The sequence below is a fragment of the Limanda limanda genome, chromosome 10, assembly GCF_963576545.1.
Source record: "Limanda limanda chromosome 10, fLimLim1.1, whole genome shotgun sequence".
NCBI lineage: Eukaryota > Metazoa > Chordata > Actinopteri > Pleuronectiformes > Pleuronectidae > Limanda > Limanda limanda.
This window is the reverse complement of record NC_083645.1, coordinates 17,978,311-18,000,549: the sequence shown is the minus strand read 5'-3', so window position 1 is coordinate 18,000,549 and position 22,239 is coordinate 17,978,311. Positions and strand designations below refer to the sequence as shown.

General features: G+C 45.4%; 2 protein-coding genes across 2 annotated transcripts in view; one reads left to right on the top strand and one right to left on the bottom strand.

The window, feature by feature from the left end:
• Nucleotides 1-12,693, top strand: part of mrpl11 (mitochondrial ribosomal protein L11) — a 37,844-nt gene extending 25,151 nt beyond the window's left edge. Inside the window, exons 3-6 of the mRNA XM_061079943.1 lie at nt 5,799-5,894; nt 9,607-9,700; nt 10,102-10,261; nt 12,446-12,693. Coding sequence (XP_060935926.1) covers nt 5,799-5,894; nt 9,607-9,700; nt 10,102-10,261; nt 12,446-12,557 — 462 coding nt within the window. The 3' untranslated portion in view covers nt 12,558-12,693. The remainder of the gene's footprint in view (nt 1-5,798; nt 5,895-9,606; nt 9,701-10,101; nt 10,262-12,445) is intronic.
• A 4,360-nt stretch (nt 12,694-17,053) lies between these two features.
• On the bottom strand, nt 17,054-20,979 carry npas4a (neuronal PAS domain protein 4a). Its single transcript, XM_061080279.1, has 8 exons — nt 20,805-20,979; nt 20,233-20,396; nt 20,034-20,136; nt 19,603-19,912; nt 19,366-19,475; nt 19,084-19,219; nt 17,200-18,962; nt 17,054-17,082 (listed from the first exon to the last, which is right to left on the bottom strand). The coding sequence occupies exons 1-8, from the start codon at nt 20,977-20,979 to the stop codon at nt 17,054-17,056; spliced, it is 2,790 nt and encodes a 929-aa protein (XP_060936262.1).
• Nucleotides 20,980-22,239: the final 1,260 nt, after the last annotated feature.

Sequence of the window (22,239 nt, the reverse complement as noted above, 5' to 3'; positions counted from 1 at the left end):
TCTTCCTCATCCTCCTCCTCCTCCTCCTCTCCTCCACCATCAGCTGTGGAAGTTAAGCTGGAAGAAGAAGATGCTATGAATATTTCAGAGCACCCAGCTACAGTATACTCATTAGTTATGGTAATCATGATGATGCCACTTGCAGAAGATTAATGGCATTGTTTGGGCGTGAGGCAGATACCTTATTTACCCCCCCTCCCTCTGCTACAAGAGCGGGGGAAGTGGAGCGAAAGATGCTCGGAGCCTGTCGACACATTTAGTGCTCTGAAGGCAGATGTTACAACTTTAATTAGTCCTCCTTCTGTCTACTTACTGTCTTACTCACACAAGGAGGCCGTCCCTCTGTGTGAGATTAACTCATTACATTTGGCTGAATGCACAGAAGCAGTGGGAATCTCCTCAAGACAGATCTGTCTGAAAACACATCTTTTTGGAAACCGTTTTTTAAAAGGAGCCGGCTGCTCGCCTCATCAGAGAATTCAATTTCTGTCACTTTGTCGGTTACAGATGCAGGTTTTTTTGGGGGGGTGGGGTAGGGGGGATTTCACAGCATCACCTTGTCCCCAAGGTCCTGCTTCTTCAAGTGAATCTGTCGGCATTCCTGCACCTTTGAGAGGCTCAAAGTGCTCAACTCCCTGGTTTCTGTGGCTCCGTGTAGCCGGGTTCATTTTAAAGTAAGAGGTTTAATCAGAGTGGTGAGAGAGGGGATGGAGAGTCATCTTTCTTGTCAGATTCAGCTCTGCGCTCCGCTGGCTTCCAAGAGAAGAAAGATTTTCCATTTTCCTCACTTCAGCATGTTTTTTTTTCTCTTCTTCTTCTTCACCCCTCTTCTTTTTGCTGCATTTCTTTCACCCATGTCCTCATGATTATCCCGTTCTCTCACCAGTCCTGTTACTATCTCCCCCTTCTATATTCTTCATTCTCTTTTTTCTGTTCCCCGTGGGTGTGGTTGAAGGTCACTCTGCACACTGGCTCACTTTCAGAGTGGAGCGATGCAGGGAAAAGGACAGAAGGGGAACAGGGACAATAGCAGAGGAAGGCGAGGGGCAGCCAGGCGGGCCGGCTGTCCACAGTTCTGTGCAGTCATCACTTTTCGCTTCAGACGTGATTGGGGAAGTTTGGAAGAACACATGGGGTTACAGTCTGTCCAAGAAAGCTGAAGGCGTAAACAGTGAGCCATGCTCTATATCATTCCTGAGGCTCCTCATAAATGCAGGACTCAGAACCTTCACCCTCTTCCTCCTGGCTCATCTCACTGCACGACATGAATTAATTCTTCTGATTATGCATTGAATTATTTTAATATTGTCTCGTGGACCAATAGAAATTCAAATTAATGCAGCAGAACCAGAGATATTGTCTTTTTTTATCTCGCGCACATTCAGCTGCGAGCAGTCGGGTCTTTGACTCGGGCGTTATTTATGCTATTAGCGGTTAATGTTGCCTCGAATCAGTCTGCTCGAGCAGAGAAGAGGAGCCGGCAGCAGAGGTCTGCTTATTTGTAGCTTCACATCCCAGGAGTTTTCTTTTTCTATTTTCATTTACAAACATGTACTCTTAAACCAAAGCGATGCCTCGAGTGGCATCACGCAAGGTAGTTTATCAGATTTTGTGCAGCTCCCTCAGGAGCCACATGAAGCTATTTTTTCCCCTACATATGCAGTCGTGCTCCCCGACACCTGTAAGCAGACTTTCATGTGTGAAATCGGTGGAGTTCCCATTTAAATGAAACCTTTTGCCTGCAAAATTCACGGCTACGTTTCTGAATCCTGCACAAACACAACACAGGCTTTGTTACACCTGTTGTCGGTTTCTGACTTTATTTCCGCACCAGGCCTCTTCACGTGTCAGTGAATCTTTCCAGTGAGGAGCTCCAGCTTCCTGCTGTTCAGGCTCCTGTGTTGCTGCTGCCTGCTCCACGTGTGATTAATCATGTGAAGTGCCAAAAAGCACAACACTATCAGGACTATGAGGGGGACGTAATGGAGTTGGAAATGGGATGCTTTGTCGCAGTGCTATCCATTTTGTTCCACCAGCGCTTTGCTCTCACCGTGCCCTCAAACAGCCAATTCCTCTTCTCGTGCCCAGCTGCAAAAAATTGAAGATTTATTTTAAGCAAAGATCTTGGCTTGTTTCGGTTGTTTCAAAGATGACTCCCCTGAATTTGGGGTCAGTTGTGCGCTCATGCTGGTTTAAGCACGGCTCCTTGTTTTATTTTATTCAGGGCTACATATTGGCTCCGGCACAATTCACTGGAGAGCAGGGGTGAAAATCGTTTTCCTTTTCCACTTTTAAGACTAATCCACTGATTCTTCGGTGGAAAATCAAAAAAAACGCATGTCCAGCATGTACTCAATGTACTTGGTGCGGTCTGCTGTGTCTGTCAGACCTCACCTGACCTGCGTCTCGCTCTCCTCGGACTCCCTCTGCCACCGAGGAGTTCAACGTTTAACCTAATCTGCTCCATGACGCTACAATGGGCTGAATGTGATAGAATGTCAACACCGGCGCAGATTAAATGAACAAGGTAATGAAGGTAATGAATGGGAGTATTTCACACTAAAGAGTTTAATTAACCTTGCGCCCCACCAGCCTCTCTCCGCCGTACACCTTTGTCCCCGTATCGCAGCCCTCTTGCGTGTCGACCACCCAGGGCAATTCATCCACTGGCCTCGTGTGCGTGCCAGGGGCAATTAATTCTGACTCCTGCCCCCAGGGCCTTATCCTTTGTCTGTGTCCTTTATCTCCATGTTTTCCACACTTCCATAAGCACAGCACTTCTCTTGACCTACTCTCCCTCTCTTTCTCATCTCCTTCCATCCCTCTTCCCCCACTCACTCCCTTATTTATTTACACCCCCCCCTCTCTCTCTCCAATGTTCTCGCTCCGTTGCAAAAACACCTGCGACCACAGGCGGTGAACACTTCCTCGCTGTCAGCAGTCTCTCGCAGCTTAATATGCACCGATATCCTCTCCTCAACTGATGGTCGTGTCAGATTGAAATGAGGCCGGAGTGGTCATACATAAACATCTGCACGCACTCACCCGTATTCATGAGGACCCCCTGCGGCCTCCTCTGGTCTTCGCGCACGTCATTCACCTCGGTCAAACAAACCTGCTGTCATTGTTCAGATACTGACCACGACCACTGGCCACATTCTGACAACTTTAATACACCTCGGTCGTCTCCGTCTTTCCCATCCCTGCCTCTCTTCCCCAAGTCACTCTCTCTATCTATCTCTCTTACATACACACACACCCATCTCGCCACACCAGTGCTACATCTTGTTAAAAAGAGTTAGTGAAGCTGAAAGGCCAATCACATTAGCACAGAGGCAGTGTCAAAAAAGACTGCAGAGAATATGGCGGCAGGGTTGAATCAAATGGACATTTCTCCTGATTTTAATTGCGAATGCCTAATTGCTCTCATAATTATGAGTAATAAGACTCTGCCATGCTGATCTCCCATGGATCATATAGCAATTACTCACCACCGTCGCTGCTGGATTTGACGCAGAGAAATATCTTGGTAGATTAGCATTTAATCCCAATGCCCAGGATCGACCAAGTCTTTAAAGATGTGAGGCTGAATCTCCTCGTTCACGGCCGACGTCGAAGGCCCGGCTCCGGGTGATGGGCTGCAGCCATTTTATACTGGAGAGCGCCCGGCTCTAATCAGTCATGGTGGGAGACAGAGGATTTATCCAGCAGCTCGGACTCGAGGATGATTAGATGCTCAGATGCAGTGTGAGCGGGGTTAGCGATTTGGCCGAGCCATGATTGTTACTGTTCTAGTTCTCTCTCTCTCTCTCTCTGATAAATGTCATGGGAGGTTGGAGGAACAAACCTCGAACATTGCTTTCATGGCATGCCAGCCTCTCTGCCACATTTACAGACTGTGATTGCAATTTCCAACATTGCCCCATCGCCCCAATTACTTGTAGTTAAACTATCAAATAGCCAGAGGCCAAAAGAAAACTTGCTCATGCTGTCATGTACAGAGGATGCGACGCCCGGAATCTTGTGGAAAAGCTTAATTAAAATATGATTACCTGTCTCTGGTGAACACTTAATTGTTTGCAGAGCTTCTGGCGAAGAATCTGCTGCCGTCCCAAGTGGGTTGTATCTCTGGTCTTTTCTCTGTTATCACTCTTTATTCTTCCATCATGTTTTCGCAAATCCTTTTTGCAATAAAGCAGTGTTGTGTAAGGAAAGGCCATGTGAGGTCCCTTTCTCTATCTTTACACAGTCAATCCTTTGTCTGTATAATGTCTGGCTTTTTGTCCTTAAGCACATTTTAGAAGCATCAGGCATTATGTTGGCTGGTCCCTGGTCAGCAAGGCCCTTTCACATTGTGTGGCATGAAAGGGCCGTCTGAGGCAGTGGGAGAAATCATTATCCACCATTCGCTGAAGAGAAGGAAAGGAATGGGAGCCGAATGTGTGAGGCAGAGCCTGAGGCTTTGCTTTGACTCATACCCAACATCATAGCCTTTACATTAATCCAAATTTAATTAGACTTTCCTTCAGTGCTCCCTCCTCGCATGTTTACCATTGCTATGTTGTTTTATGGGAGGTGGAGGGAGGGAAAGGCACGGGTAGAGGGTAGTGCGGTTGGCATAGGATTACTATTAATAAGCACCGGAGGGGAGGGAAGGTAGAGCCTAGCAGGGGCTCTGGGGATGTAACTGCATTCCATTTCATTAGTGCGGCATTGTAATTCAAATAGCACCCATCAGCTCTGAAACAATAACCTGCCTCGACGCATGTGGTATGTTGAAATTTCAATCAGTTTATTATTTTGTTCGCGAGATGCTCGGAAATTCCGAAGAGTATTGAGCCGCATTTTAGACACTAATGAAGTGAGGGGGTTCTGCAGATTGAGCGGCTGATTAGCATTCATCAGGTGCTTTTGAAGCCTTTAGCGGAGATGATGTTCAGAGAACTTTCTGCTCCGTTAAGTTCAAATAAATGTCTTCCCGGCTCCGTCATTGGCGAAGGTCTCAGGATGACTGACTTTTCATCAGATCCATTATTCGAATCTGAGGGCTCAGCTAGGCACTGACTTGGAGCTATGGAAGCTCACGAGTCCATTAAACTGTGTATAAAAATTCTTTTTTTCTTCCCCTCATTTCTGAAATGAACATTTCAATCAGTCTGCTGCCGTTGGGAATGATGACGGGTGAAGGTCAGCTTAAATTTCAACAGCAATAATTAGATTCTGTATTAGTTTTTTGCCTCTGAATTCAGCTGCAAAGAGGAATGGTGCAAAGGAGCAGCGCTGGCCGAGTGTTGACTTAATGTCACCCATCCATTTTGCTCTCGCTCGGGTTGGCCTCGCAGGAGCTTGAAAATGGGAGCCTCATTCATCACTGGGTTTCTCTGGCTCTGGGCACCAACATGCGTTCAGTCATAGCTCGAGTGACACACACACACAAACACGCGCACAAACACACACATTGTCTGGAACAACAAAGCACTGCACACACACACAGATGCGGTGTGGGCAAAACAACAATATGTAGTGCAAAAATGACTTTTTCACACACCCTCTCTTCTATATAAGTTATGTAGTATATACCATCCCATTCCCGCTCCCTGAGCCACTCATGTGTGAATAGTTAGACGCCTCTGAAGCTGTGACGGACTGACAGCAGCTCAGGCATCTGTATTCCAGCGGTGTGACATGAGGGACGTTTGACTGAATGTTTGTGAGCCCAGATATATTTTAAAGCAGCTCTCACAGCTTCCATGTTTATTTGCCTATATTCTCACGTTTTCCCCCGTCCTCCTTTCCAGAAAGGAATCCCCATCGGACAGTTCTGCAAGGACTTCAATGAGAAAACCAAGGAGCTGAAGGAGGGCATCCCTCTCCCTGTCAAGATCCATGTGAAGGTGGGTCTGTGCGGCTCGGCTCGGTATGGGTCTCACTAACCCCACCCTTACCCTTTTCACTTTACACCCCTCCCTCCCACGACTGTGGTTAATTCCACTTGCTGCATAACATTACCAGAACACTTCCATTATTCATACTCTACCACAGAAGTAAGCCTTTTCCATTTGAATTCATTAATGAAGCAATACCCAGAGGAACTTGGAGTCAAGAAGCATTAAGTGCATGCAAGAGATGTGAATTACTCAGAAAAGAGGTGTTGGTAGCTTGTAGTTGTTTTTTTTTCGACACACCAACTCACCTCTTTATGTCAGAAGTGAAATACATGTGTGTTGTAATGAGGTTTGTGGGGGGAAGCCTAATCCGTTAAAAGGCTTGAATTTATTTTGACATAAATTTCCTGCTCGCTGCTGCCTATCAGGGCCATCTGCTGGTGCCTTTCAGGGCTGCACACAGCAGTGCTGTGTATTCGCTGTATATGAAGTTTAATGTTAGACTTGAAATGTTTCTCTTTCACCTCAGGCTTGTTTGTAGCCTTGGGCACATCCGACACCTTTCATCGTGTTTAAAGGAAACGTTTAACTTTTTCTGAAAGTCTACCTTTTACTTTTTTGCACTGAGTTTGAGATCAATCCACTCTCATACCTGTGTGTTAAGGATCCAGAGCAGAAAGTTCAATAAGATAACTATAAAAACTACTAACATGGGACTCACATTACGTTCCTCATAAATTGAATCCACACACAAATAGACATGTAACAGGAGTGAAGAGCCTGTGGCTCTGTCCGGCCGTACCATAGACTGTATATAAAGATGACTGCTTGCCAAAAGTGAAGCTAATGCATCACGGTTGCCACCTGCATACGTCCCACCTTCCCTAAGATAGAGGCTGGGACATGGACCACACTGAAAAGTCCAAGAACACATCAACAGAATGGTTTCTGTCATTTTAGGTGCTTCTTGTAACACGGATGTTTATGCTGTGGTAATTTTCCCAGTAGGTTTGTTTTTATTGGTTATTTGATACTATGAAAAAAAAACATCATGATTGACAGCTGACTGACTTGTGATTGGCCAGATGTGTGTATCGACTGTTCAACGCTACAACGGCTTGATTCCCCAATCGCTACTGTGCAGACTCTGGCCCCAAATGCCCGTTATCCATCTTTTTATACAGTGTGTGGACTGTACTCAGTCACAGTGGGACTCTCAGCTAAATGCTAATTTATTTAGCATCGTACATTATGTACGAAAAGTACAAAATCAAATGCACCAAAGTTTTTTATCTGATAGTGGAGCTGGAGGAAGATATTACAGTTCATCTCGGGGGGAAACAAGAATATGCGTTTTGAATTCCATGGCACTGAGCTAAAAGCCTCTCATCAGTACAGTAAGTCTTGAAAGCAGATAAGCATATTCCTCAAAACGCTGAACTAGTGTTTAAATGTTTTGGGGAGCAGGGGCTTTCACTCTTTCAGTTTAGCTCAGTCTTGTTTTTGCCTGCAGGAAAAAGTCTGGTGCAATATATTCTGTTTGTTTCATCTTGTAAAAAAAAGTGGAGGAAACAGTAGCAACCCACTAGACCTTTAGCTTTTCCATAGATAGAGAAAAATTCTGTTGCCTCTGTCCAAAGGTCAGTGCGGTTAGATAACACAACTCTGATGACAAATCACCTGCTCGGTGGTATCTTCTCTGCTCAGCTACTGTTTGTTCTTCTCTGTTTGTTGTTTTTGTTGTTTTGTGACAGATAACAAACGATCCACAGTAAACTTTCCTCTGATGATTTATTGATAGGATCTATATGTCTGATTTGAGGGTTTTTTAAAGGGGAAGTCCACCGAGGGAACAAATCTGACTGTAAAGAAAAGGGTCAGAATAACTCAGTGAGGCTGAAGAGATTATTTTTATTTTGGTCCTGAGGGGAGGATGAAAATGGCGAACGAATCAGGCAGGAGAACAGATGCGCAGCAGCTGAACCCACAGGGGGTCGACAAAATAACCTAAACACGGCATGCAAATGGCCGAGGTTACTTCAAAGTTAAAGTCATTTTTTATGTCTTCACATTATTTTGTCCATCATCTTTTAAATGGCCTGTATTTTATGTGTGTAATGTGACTGTAGTCATTTTTGGTGACAAACCCACAGAGATTTATGAAGTGACTTTTAAGTTTTAGCGTCTTTCAGCTCATCGTTTGAGTCTAAACCTCAGAATATCACCGTTGAGTTTCCCTGTCAATGCACTGTCTAGTATTGTTTCTAATTCAGCATAAAAAAGCACTTATAAACCACTGTGTTCTGCCTGACCAGCACCAAACAGCACACACTAAAAAATAGGGGGAGCATTAATCTGCTAACATCATTCAGGAACTGAAATGGAAATTACAAATTTGACATTGGATGAATTGTAATTTTTCTTAGTGTCTCTGGATGTGTAAATAAGCAGCTGTATGCAAGTCCATTTATTAGATTAAAACCATATAGATTAACCTAGTATTTCTCCACCAGAGTAACAGTATATTCCTGGCAGCATGGGGACGGCCTCAAACAGCCGTGCTCAAACATAATAACGTTTACCACATACGACAGGCCTGTCAGTCTGTGGATTTCTCTGCATGATGAAGCAGTGTGCAAGAGGCTGCAGCAGAATAATGTTTCACATTGACAGAGTCTGGAAGTTGGTGTCTCATTTTTTTTCTGTGGTCTTTCTGTAACAAAAGTGCAGTGAAAAGTCTGTGAAAATCATAAACCAGTGTTTACATTCGCTCTAGCGTTGGCTGCAGTCATTAGCATGCGAGGCCAACTGGCCAACCAGCTGAGTCAGCTTCACTTCCACGGCCGTGGAGAATTTAATTTCACAATAATTTCATCGGCTTCAAAGCGAACACAGCCGACCTGAGCAGTGTCATGTTTGATGTTAGTCCCCATCGCCAGCAGAGGACTCAAACGATTTCTAAAAGAACGCCCCGATTGATGAATGATCACGACACATAACTGAAACACCCACAGGTTGATTGCGACTAACGACCTGTGTTGCACGATGACCCCTCCTCCTCCATCACACCACTGAACATCCAATGATGGAGACAATGAAAAACAAAGCCTTTAAAGAAAGAACTAAATGTGAAATTTAGTTATATTTGTTTAAATGAAACCCTGTTCATTCATGAAATTCGTTTAATTAGATCTCCAGTGCAAAATAACAATGTATTCAATGTTCAGTCTTTTACAGCAGTGGAGAGAAGAAACTGCAGCTTAAGTCTTTGAGCATGAAGTCGACTGCATATTTTACAAGACTCCCATTTCAAAACTAGTCATTTGAAACACTAGAAAGAAACTGCATTTTTTAAAGTCACCAAACTGATGAAATCATGTTGCAACAATTTGTTTTTTCAGGCAAAGTCTCAGTAGTTTAGCTTGTCTTTGTTTTTCTTTGTCTGAAATCAAGGTTGTTTCAAACAATTACTATGTTTTCAAATGATAGATCTGTGACTGTTTTCTCTGTACACTGCAAGAACAAATACTTTGTTATAGCAACTGCAGCAAAAACTATGAAAAAAGAGAAATCTTATAGACTGAAATCTAAGGAGAAGGATGCATTTCTTAAGGGAGGAGTTGGGTTGACCTCTGTTTTTAATATCCTGGCCACAGTGAGATTATTGCTCCTTGAAAACCTCAAATGCTCACTTGCCCTCCTCTCCTCTCCCTCTGCTCAGCCTGACAGAACGTACGACCTGAAGATCGGCCAACCCACGGTGTCTTACTTCCTCAAGCAGGCAGCGGGCATCGCGAAAGGAGCCGGCAAGACAGGTGAGATGTGCTGCTGCACTTATGTTTCTGCTCTCGCTCAAATAATCACCTGCTGAGCCCATCCAGAAATGGACACGCGTCTCTCCATGGGCTCGGTTTTGAGCTGGGCTGTGATTGATGTTATATTCATGACGTGCGGTGGAACTGCTGCAGAGGAAGGAAGTGGCAAAGGTGCTGTGTTCAGAAAAGAGAATTATGAATTTTCCAGCTTTTATGCTCTCTGCTATCTCCAGACTCATTTCAGCTGTTGACTCCTGACATCACCCAGTCACCACCTCCACACAAACACATTCCTCCACTTTGTCCTCTTTTGTATTAAGCGTTCCATTGTAGATTTATAGATTTTTTTGCTCTGTATTTATTCACACCTTTCTGTCTCTTTTGTGCGTGTGTGTGTGTAGGTCATGAAACAGCCGGGATGGTGTCACTAAGGGCAGTGTATGAGATCGCTCAGGTGAAAGCCGAGGATGAGTGCTTCAAAGTCAGGAACTCGTCCCTGGAACACGTCGTCAAATGTATCATCGGCTCAGCTCGATCACTCGGCATCAAGATTGTCAAAGAGTAAGTCCCGATTCTGCTCATGGATCAGTTTATCGACTGGAAAAAACACAATAAACCTGACCATTGGGCACACTCACACACACACACAACGACTACAGGTCCTCTCCTCAGTTAGTTAGTTGGTCGGAGTAGATCCTCTTTGTATAAAGTTCTTTAAATGAGCGAGGACACACTGTCACATATCGATTCACATATATTTCAGACCTGCAAAGAAATAAGTTTATGAGCCCTGCTTTCCATAAATGCTGCTATTCATAATAATGGCCACAAGAGGTCAGATAAAATGACAGTAAAGAAATAATAAAAGTCCAGTGAAAAGGGGAGATTGTGGGAAAGGGGCTTTAATAGAATAATTACTATTCATTATATATATAATGACATATAAGAGGCTCCACTGTAAAAAGTACTTTGTGACCAAGTAATAGCTGAACTGTACAGCTGTGATTGGCACAGAGAGAAGACCAGTAAAAAACCTCTGGCCCATCAATATGACAAGATTTCTCCCAGTGTTCCCGATGCAAGATTGACCCTGCACACAGCTCTACAATGAAATAACATTTAGCTCATATGTTAAAGTAAAAGAATAGAAAATCAATATATCGTGGTCAGTGTAGATGTTGGTCAAAAAAATTGCATACGGGAAACCAATTTCATGTTAGTATGAGATTATTCTCTTTATTCTCCCTGTAAAAACAACATGGACATAGTAGTGAAGTGTCCTGAGGCAGGCTGCTGACCCCTGTGACCCCTGACTGTCCACAGTGTGTGAATGAAGTGTGACAGAAGAAGTGCTCCATATAGAAGCTCTTTGAAACGTGGATAAACCTGAAAAAGCACCATATCAATAGAGTCCATTTGTTAGTTATAAGAGCTGTAATTCAGTGGGTTGTCAGCTGATAGATCAGTGGATCAATGTAAAATGTATAAAGTGCAATTATTATAATAATCGATACCTAGTTTAAGTCATTTATTCAGCATAAATTCCACATCCCTTTAATCATGATATCTTTATGATCATTGATTAAACAAAACAAGGCATTTGAGACTGAAAAATGTTGAACTATTATAAAGACCGAACTATTACTTATAAATAATCAGATTAATCGTAATGGAAATAATAATTTGTTGAACCTGTACATAATAAATGTCCTGTACAGAGTCAGTATGTAATATTGAGCTGGACACAGTGATTCTTTAGATTTGAAAGGTGTGACATCCAGTCCTCGCTCACCAGTGTCTCAACATCCTCCTGAGTTTGCTCTGACACCACGTATTTATTATTTATGACTTTCCACAGATTTGTATTCATATGGTCGTGAACTCTTTTAGTTCGACGTTCAGGCAGAATCACACCGAGGCTTCACTTTCTACTTCAGCTAATGATTTTGTACTTCTCCCACAATCCCTTGCTCCCCGTCACTTAAAACATAACGTGTCTTGTGGCTGCCCTGCATTATGATTTATTGAGAGAACTGTCGGTTGAGAAACTTTTTTTTGTAAGATGGATTTCTCCCTGGACAGCAGTACAACACACTGACTCCAGAATGCAGTTGTTCCTCTTTGACTCTGGGGGCTTTATTTTATTGGGGCTTTCTGTCCGCACCAGTCTCAGGTAACACAGTTTGTCAGGGAGAGTACTGGGAATTTCTTTAAAAAAAAAAATTCACGTGGACTAAATTGATTAGATTAAGGTCTAAACTCAAGGTCGCTGTTAGTGCACAAAACATGTTTTTGGCCACAATTCAAGAATTGATATAGTAAATATGATGAAAACACTTAATGCCTTAATTAATATTCTGCCACTAAATATATTATACAAGTCCCGACAGACATGGATGTAAACTGCAACTTTACTTGTTGGCTGAGGTAATTATGTGTCCTGAATGTGTCTCCGTTGATCCGATCTCACTTCCCAGCTCTATATGCTCTATATATTTTGTTTATTCATTAACTGTGGGTTATTGTGAAACTTTAGCAGGTCAGAGGAAGTCAGCTGAGTAGGCCGTCCTTCATATGGCATCCTCCATTTGCTTTGTGTGGCCACATGCGTCCCAGGCCACATCCCGTTTTGCCTCTTAAACCTTTTAACAGTGTAGCTGTCTTACTGTGGGTCAGAATCCTGTAGTAACTGTAAGTAACTATGTTGTATGTTTCTCTCCCGTCCCCCCCCGTCCCCCTCCCCAGTCTCTCAGCTGATGAATACAAACTCTTCTTGGAGCAGAGGGAGGAGAAAATGAAAACCGATGCAGCCGAAGCCGCAGCCGCAGCCGAAGCCCTGATGAGTAAAAAGAAGTGAAGAGCTGCAACATCCAATACTGACGCCCAGCACCCATTCCTGTTTTTATTTATCTTTATATAAATGTACTGCATTCGTACGAGAACAATGTTAGTATCATGTGTGTCAGATCTCAATAAAGAGTCATCTGTTATGTGATTTTCTCCTGTGTCCTTATTCACAGCTGATATTAAGATGTTTCTTCGCAGCAAATAGTGTTTGTTTTAATATTTTAGCGTGAAAGTTACAGTTAAAGTTCATCACAGACGTTTTGACAAAAACACCCACTCCCATTTCTGGAAATATTCCTGCCCCTGAGCGTTTCACTTCCTGCGCGCCGAGCTAATGAAAGTGTAATTGCGCTGTTCTGTAATTGTACATTCAGTCTCTTTGATGTTGTTATCTATTATTAACAGGGCTGGAAGAGATTTGGCTTTTTGTCAGATGGTGCAGATGGTCTCCTGCTCGTTTCACACACGTCTCATTGATACGGGACCTAAAGGATCCGTGACATGAATTATTGTAGAAATCACAATAGCAGGGACTATAGCAGTATTCTTGTTCCTTGATTTTATCTGGAATTATAATGGAATGACAGGATCGGATTTGTTGAAGAACTCACACGATATTTCCATCTTCTCATTCCACAAATTTCTATTGTCCTTATTCTGTGATGATTCCACATGTTTGTTTAATAAGTATTAATTAATCTTTTTATAGTGTATAATGCATTGAAAAATTATGCTGAAATAATTCATCACTCAGTTTTTCTTCAGGAAAGTGATTGGTTACAGATTGTAAATTCAGGGATTTGGATTATAGGTCTGACAAAACAAGCAATTTAAAAATTTCACATTGGACTCTGGGCTCTTTTATTGGGTCATTTTCACACCTGTGACATTTATGAGTGTGGTTGTTGATTTCAGCTCCAAATGTTACACAAGTTCACTGTCTGGAACATCGGTTCGACCATTTTATATGTGAATTATTCTGCATTTACCACATCACAACATCGACATACAGGATCATTCTTATTAAATGAGGTTGGTTTTTTCCAAATCTGTAATAAAACTGCAGCCACATGGTCCATTATACAGTTTATTTGTCAACGTTTGTCCCTCACTGTGTGTGTTTCCTCGTGTTTGTTGCCTCCTTAGGACCGTTTCCAGTATTAAGACCATTAGACCTCATGGAGACCAAAGAACTAATGAGGCGAACAGGTCCTGGTTAAGAGATGACATGTTGGTAAACCCTATATGGTTTGGTTAGTGTTAGACATTTAGCTTTGGGGGTTTAGGGGCAAGGAAATGCAATACACCAATGAGTGTCCTCACAGCTTCAGAAAGATAAGTGTGTGTGTTTATGTGTTTGTTTTTCAATGGGTGAACTTTCAGTAATTTCCATGTCAGGCCTGTTTTAGGGTGATCATTAATCATCAGGTTAGGGTGAGGGTCTGGGGAATGCATTAGGCCAGTGAGTGTCCTCACTAAGATAGAAGTACAAAACTGTGTGCACAGGTAGAAAGTGTGAAAGCACTTTGAATCTAAACGCCTGATAGATGCAGCCACGTGTTTGTCCACCTTTGTGTTACTGTCCCTCCAGCACAGCTCAGCACAGAGACTCACAAAGAGGTAATGAGTTTTCATTCCTCTTGCAGGAGCAACGATTTTTGAAGCTAACATTATACATATGAGCATGTGAGTATTGTTTAAATCAGATATTAAAAATGTAAAACTTTAATATCCTTATAAGGAACTTATCTGTATCCCTCAGTCATATATGAACTAAACCTTTATCCTTCCGTCAAGTCCTGTGGTTTTATATCACTTATAACTTATCACTTATCACTTATGTCAATTGATCCAGAAACATTAAAACTGTCTCCTCTTCATTTAGTGTTTTAACATGGCTTCTTAGACTAAATGCTGCTCTCCTGTGCAGTACTTGTGTTTTCCAGAGGATGTCAGCAGTGAGCTGTGCAGCATCTCCTCCTCTGCATCTCTTCTTCACTCCATCACTGATGCTGCAGCAGCTACCAATGGAACACAATGTTCACTTAGAGAGAAAAATACCATGTTCAGGGATTTTTTCTCTATATATATATTAAAATCAGTATGGTGTATTACAAGAGATGGTGAGATCTGGCAGAAAAGATGAATGTACACCTCCATCTATAAAACCCATCTTATTTTGCCACATCTTCTTTCATGATTTACTGTAAACGTGGAACCTATGTGTGTTATTTATTGTCTGTGAGTTCGATCATGTTCACCTTCTCATCCTGAGGCGACAGAGAATCCGTTTGGCCCACATCCCTCTTTACTGTACCTCTAATTTTAGCCTCCCCTCACTCTTTCTTTGTCTCCCCTCTCTCCAGCCCTCCCCGCCCTGATCCTTCTGAATGGAGGCTGAGAATAGATGGGAGGCTGCTTCGGTCACAGGAGCAGGAATGCCTATATATGGAGTCTTACGCCACGCCGAGCGCGGATGGAGTTGCAGGTACATCAAGCCAATGTGGGCCGCTCTGGTTTGTAGAGAGGGTGGTGGGGGGGTCATATGCCTACTATTGTGTGTGTGTGTGTGTGTGATGCGTGTGCCTGTGTGCATGTCCTCGCACGCAAAAACCTCGATGCCAAGTGTGTGCGTCAGTCTGAGTCAGAAAGTGTCTCATTCTGTCTCGTCATGTGTGTGCGTCAGTGCTGTTGCTGAGCGAAACTCGCTCCAGGGGAAGAAATGGAGGAGAGCGTGTACGGGAGGGAGGGAAAGAGGCAGGAATGGTGGGATGATGATGATGATGATGATGAGGCAGGGGGGTGGAACTGGGGGCTTGACTCTGACGACACAAACGCATCAGCCGCATTAAGTGCACTTTATTATAAATGCATTTGTATGACAACCAAATACACTCATAAGCATCACAATAGAACACTGGTCCACAATGTCCATTCTGCAGTAAATAAGATGTTTAGAATATATTCAATCTTAGGCAATAAAAATCTCTTTCTCATATATATACAGACCAATAACAGTTTCGTACAAATGTACAAATGTGTACAACCTTTCTGAAAAGAACATATGCCTACATCCTCAGACATAAAGCATATGCATTAACATCGTTTTCAAATATCACTCGTACAATAATATAATTTTACACATTTATATTAACTTAGCCTTTAATAGCTAGAACGTAGGAATCAATCCTTTACTTGACCGTAGACAACTCTACGTGAGCATGTCGACACCATGGGAATAGTACCATTCTCAACCCGTGTCGCTTTGTAACTGAATAGAAATAGCACCCAATCCCTATATTCATTTTTTAAAACAAAACTTTAGTATTCTAACCCCTCTCAAAAAAGAAGAATCACTCATTCACATAGTCAATTGTGCCTCACCACACCGCGCTCCAGTGGAGCAACGATGCCACTGTCCATGTGGAATGGACATGATAAAGAGTTCAGCAGGTCAGAGCCGTTTCAGGCACACAGGAGCCGCTATAAGCTGCCAGCATTGCAAATATTGATGCTGCAAGAATATCCAGCCGACTGCCCTCAGGCCAAGAGGGACCTGAAGAGCGCACATTCAGAGTCTAATGTACAGTACAACGTAGCAGTGGATTTGTGGCATGATCGGATCTCCAGCAAAACCTTCAGAAAATCTCTTGCTCGGTGTAACATCTCGAAAACCAATGGACACCGATAACATTCTTGAGATCTTCACATGCCAGATCTCTTCACATGTTTTCTTTTTTAGTTTGCACATCACATCGATACACAAGATTTTAGATGGAGAGATAAATATGAAATGTTAAAGGTTTCAAGCACAGCCCCAAAGCTCAAAGTATCTCAGTCTTCAGTTGAATATTAGAGTTTTGATGGAGCCTTTAAGGCCGTGAGGAGTGCGGTCAAACCAGAGCTGCACCAGCTCTAAAGACGGGACAGAAGAAATCTGTCTTCTTTTGATGTACTGATAGGCGTCATCTTAAGGATGTAAAAAATTTGTAAACATTTGACTTGTGATACATTTGAGGTTTGGGTTTGCGTTGCTGCATGTCAGGCAAAACCGCTATAATTCATCTCCCTATTGAAACTTAGCAAGAAATGTTTTTTTGTTTTTTTTCACAACAGAGTTTTCACTACGAGTGAATACAAATGCGCATCTGGAAGTTAAACAGCGCTAACAAGTTCAGAGAGGTTTCTCTGTCAGGTTATATCTGGAACTCGTGTTACAGAGAAGCTGAAAGACACCACATGGACTCAGAACCCAGTCAGTTATGCGTCCATGTGGTTACACCACCATGTAAATGTTGCGCCCGTTTTGTAGTAGTATACAGACTATGACCGAACAAAAATATAAAGCCAATCTTTGTTCTTAGGAGACATGTAGGAGTTAAAGTCCTTAAGTTGTATATACATTATGTATATTTATACACTTAATAATTTTTTACTTTTCAGTAAAAGGGGCTCCACAAAATATGACAATATGCCATACTTAATGAAGTAAGTCACAGACTTATTTTAGAACGGAGGAACACTTCCACTCCCATCTGGAAGACAAAGAAGAAAAGAGAGAGAGAAAAATTGTTAGTGGTGAAATTTCAGAGAATGTTTTTTCATCTTATTTGAACTTCATTTAAAATTGAGAAAATGACTCCGATTCTTACCTTTGTGGAAGCACTGTGGCGATGGATGACATTGGAGTTGATACAACTCAGGTTGTTGCCCTAAGCCAGGGGCGATCGAGGCACCTGCCCCAAACATGGGTTCCAGGACGGCCAGTTCCTCCATGAGGGACTGAGTGCAAGACACGGCGGGCGTTGGCGAGCCGATGGGCATCGAGGTGGAGGGGCTGGGGGAGGCGGTGAGAATGAGGGGAGGGGAAGCTGGGATGGAGGAGCAACAGGACACAGGAGATGACACCACCTCGATCTCCATTGCTTCCTCCTCTAGCCCCTCCCCTTCCGCCATCATCCCAGTCCCAGAAGCCTCTGTCGCCCCGCACACGTCCATGGAGTTACATTGCGCCGATTGGACGCTACAGAAGTGGCCCACTCCCTCAAACTGGGAGGGTTGGTGCCAGCACACTGGGATTTGAGGAGAACCTGGGCTGGAGGGGTTGAGCATAGGAGAGGTGCACGGGGAGGGGAAGGAGGGGACGTGTGTCTGAGGAGGAGCGAAGTCGTCTTGGAGCAGGGTTTGTAGGATGCTCTCTTCAAACAGAGAGTCATCTTCATCGAGGAAGAGGGGAATGTCCAGACCTCTCCACGCTTTGATGGGATAAAACTCCCTCTGCATGTGGACTGATTCAACATCAGGGGTTTCTATGTTGGGGGACAGGAAGGGGGAGGGAGGGGAGGACGAGGGTGAGAGTTTGGACAAGAGTGGATCCAGGTAGAATCCCTCTGCCAATGAGCTGATGTGCTGAGCTAAGAGAGAGATCTCTGCCCTCTCCTTCTCCCTCTCTCTCTCCAGGGAGAAGAAGGAGAGGCAGGGCTGTTTGCCAGGGGATGCCTCTGGTGTGAGAAGGCCCTCGGGGGGGCACTGGAGGGGCCCCATTGGTACATCTACATACAGTGGACCCCGGACCTCGGGCAGGGTCATCACTGTGCAGTCGTCATCTCCGGGGCTGTCGGGTGTGGGGGGCAGTTTCTCATAGAGGGAGCCGCCATAGGGCTCGGTCGGGAAGAGGAGATCAGTGGGGAGGGTTGGTAGAGTGAGGGAGAGCTTGGAAGAGAGGGTTGTGGGGGGAGCGGGGCTGGAGGCGGTCGTTGGTTGGGTGGTGGAGGAACCTGAGGGGGCCAAGGAAGTGGTGGCAGAGGCCGTTGTGTCAGCGGGGGGAGGTGTGGTAGTGCCGCTGGGGTCGAAGCTGAAGAGGGGTTCATTGAATGGGAAGTTAGCCCCACTAATAAGGGGGGTGTAGGGTGGGGTGCACACAAACTCTTTGGTCTGTTGAGCTTGTGAGGTGGGGACGGGTGGGAGGGGCAGGACTGGCAGCGGGGGGTCGAGCTGGAAGGACGGCGGCAGGAGAATGTTCTGGGTTAAAAAGTCTAAGTCTGCCACTGTTTCAACGGTGACCGGAGTGGGGGAGGAAGCAGCGGAGGGGTTTTCAGCGGGATGCTGCTGGAAGAAGCTGTCTTCCTCCATAGAGGAGATACTGGAGCGGGGGTCTCCCTCCACCTGCATGGCCTCGGCCGCGGAGCTCCCAGGGTCGTCAGAGGAGCCCACGCTGCAGCCGGTGGTGCTGAAGTCAAAGGACTGGGCCGACAGGCCGCTGCTGCCGGGGGTGAAGACCTGGTCTGGGCTGGACAGGGTCTCTGGGGACTGCAGGCTCAGACCCTCTGGCTGAGAGGTGCCAGTGGTCAGGACCAGGGTCAGCTGGGTCTGCTCCGAGCTGAGCTGCTGACGCACTGACCAGGCCTCAGACTCACTGAGAGACAGAGAGAGAGAGAGAGGAAACAGGAAGTTAGGATGGTATTTTTGAATTCTTCTACCAGTCTTCTGTTTCCAATGTGATGAGTTGTGTGTGGTTTAAAGAGGTGAGTAATTACCTGATGATGTAGTTGTTGCTGCTGATAGGAATTTCTCCAGGCTGCAGCTGTAGAACCATGTAAAGCCAAACCCACGACTGGTCCTGAGCTTCCACACGAACCACCATCTCAGCTCTGCCCTCTCCTCCTTCTCTCACTGTGGAACAACAGTCACAGCAAAAGTTGGCATCGGTTTGTAATCCTATTAATCATCGTATTTCAGCGTGCCAGTGGGCACACTGTGTGTAATTGTGTGGGCACGGATGTTTGTAATTGGTAGGTATATGTGAAGAGTACACTTACATAGGCTGCGGTGCTGAGCGGAGGCATGTGACAGATCCTGTGGGTGGAGGAGGCTGTACCAGGAGCGGGCGCGTAAAGCTGTCACATCAAAGCCAAGATAGGTGCTTACACTGCAGGGGGAGAGTGGGCGGTGATGCGTTAGGACGATAATGCCTTACTACTTCAGTAAACATATACCACATGACATTTCATATTGAAGCAACAGGTGAAGGGATAGGATGCTTTCTGCGAACTCACCTGTCCTGTGCTGTCTCCAGCCTCATGTCCCGGCCATGTTGGGAGTAGAAGCAGGACAGAAACAAGTTGGCCTCGGCCTGAGAAGGGCTGGAAGTCGTGTCCCTCTCTGTCCCGGGGCCAGAGCGGGATGGGTGGGGCTCCAGAGGGGAGCAGAAACACACCCACACAGGGTTGGATGTCCAGTAGGACCCGGCAGCAGGAGAGGTGGTGGGGGGTGGCAGGCAGTGAGCTCGGATCAGAACCAGCTTGTTCCCAGCACTCTGCCTCCGCACAGACTTAGAGGTGTTGAAATGACAGCGGAAGAGACGGTCTGTAGAGGAGAAGAGAGGGGGGTTATTGAAATTCACATTTTTTACATGTATTATTTAGTTAAGAGGTGGAGAGAAACAAACGTTCGTTCTAGAATTACATTTTTTTTTCGTTTTTCTTACCTATCTCAAGTGATGTAGACGTTGACAGGTTGGTCCTCATGATAAGATGATCTGAGGCGTCGATGATATCATACACACTGTCTCCCTGTGCCACAAGATCCACCTGTAAAATGACACGTATGTTATTTATTAAGCCCAAACCGGAGCTTGAATATCCCGTCATCGCACAGCAAATCATTTTTTTTCTGCGTAGACTCACCATGGAGTGTCCGAGGTGCTCGGAGACGCTGTCTGACATGTACAGGAGCTTCCCTTCCCCAGTCAGCAGCATCAGAAAACCCGGCAGCGCCTGCATCAACTCCGACAGCTCGTGGAACAGCAGATACTGCGAGCTCTCCTCAAGACTAGCAGCAGCTCCCGCTTCTGGAGGAAAGAAAAAGGTGGAGAGAGGTGTCAGATCTCTTAATAAATCAAAAATAGTGATAATAATAATGAACAAAGCACATCTGATCCCCGCAATATAGGAAACAGCAGTGGCTGCAGTGGGTTTCAGCACCATGGACAGCGGTGCGGCTGTATTTGTAGCGTAAGAGCGTTTCAGCACCACGGACAGCGACGGATTATCAATCGAGCGTTTTTTATATCAGCTTCTACATCGATAACTAACGATCGATCGATGATCCACAGCTCTGCAGCTTATCTGAAAACCATCTGAACGTCACCCCCTGCCCCTGCTGCCTCTAACACACTTGTTGATTCCCTCCTGTGAGAGATTTTTGCAGTTAGAATCATCAACAGGTCGTTTTTCATTCAGAGTGAATTCATCCTTACCTTGAGTGAAGAAGACGGATTTCCTCGTGTACATGCAGGCCAGCGACATGATGTGCAGGTACGAGAGCCGTGCTTTATCTGCCTCGGAGAGGGGCAACAAGTCCTTCAGGAACCGGATCTCGCTGTTGATCTGGTCCCGCCGAGCCTTGGATGCTCCTTTGGTTGAGCGGTACATCGTGGCCGGTGGCTGCGGTGAGCTGCGACCGAAATTCCCGCAGACGCGAGGAGTTGTGGGAGTTGTAGAGTTGCGTGAGTGCTGCTCCCGCTGCGTGTCTCGGCTGAAGCTCCCTGGTCTCTGAGGTGCGTGAGAGAGAGAAGCTCTGAGTTATAAGACTTTCATCTCAGCTGGTGTTGTTTTCCAGAGCAAGGTTTGAAAACCTCCTCTCTCGTCAGCTCTGAGTCTGCCTGAGCTCCGCCACAGCGTCCAGCTCGGGTGCTGGCCGGCTGCTGGATGTCGGTCCCCCCTCTCGGAGTGCAGGCTGTGTTCGCCGTCTCTTGCACAGAAGTCCGGAGCCCGTAAAACTGGATGGGAGACTCTGCTCGCGGGTCACTTATATAGCCTGGGACTCCTCCTGAGCAGGGGGGCACCCGACGCACCAACACCGACGTAAAAGGAAGGGAGGGGGGAGGGGGGAGGAAATATCAGTGCTGGCAGTGGTGAAACTCTCTCTCCCCCCCCCTCCCTCACCCGTGCCCTCTCCTCTCGGTGACTCTTCCACCTACGTCAGCGCTTCCCTCTACTCGCTGATGACGTCGGGCCTGAAATCGGGAGCTCCGGCGACGCATAAAGCCCGATTTGGACAAAACCGAATAAGGGGCGGGGCGAGCGTAAAACGTAAACGGAGTCACCGGACTCCGGTGTATTGGAGGAGGAAGAGGAGGGTGAGGAGGGAGCGGGATGCAGAGGGAGGAGGGGGTGAGGGAGGCTGGGTTGCATACGAAAGAGGTCTGTGTGTTTATGAGTCTGGCACCTGAGGCAGGCTCTGTGCGCACCGGTGCGGTCGGTGAGAAACGCGGCAGGTGCGCGTTACATGTACAGAGGCGCCATTGAGCGCTTCACTCCACCACATGTGTTCTTATACTGTTCGTGTGAGGAATGTGAGGAAGCTCAGATTTACCGCAGAGCTGCACCGACACAGTCAGCCACCGAGCTGCTGGGAGGCGGACATGCTGATGCTGAAGCTGAGGCTGTGTCACATCATCGCCGCGTCTTTTGTGAATGGAAATCCTGCCTGAGCAGCTGTGAACGCACAAATCTACATATGAATTTTACGTCAGCCTTCATTTTTTAAGTTTCGAATCGTATCCGGTGGTTTCACAGCAATTTCATATTGTCTTGTTAGGAATGAATCTTTGTGCAAAACATTGTTTTTTAATATTGTCCTTGCGACACACTCTGAAATGCTATACTTGTGCTATACATGAGGTTTAACTC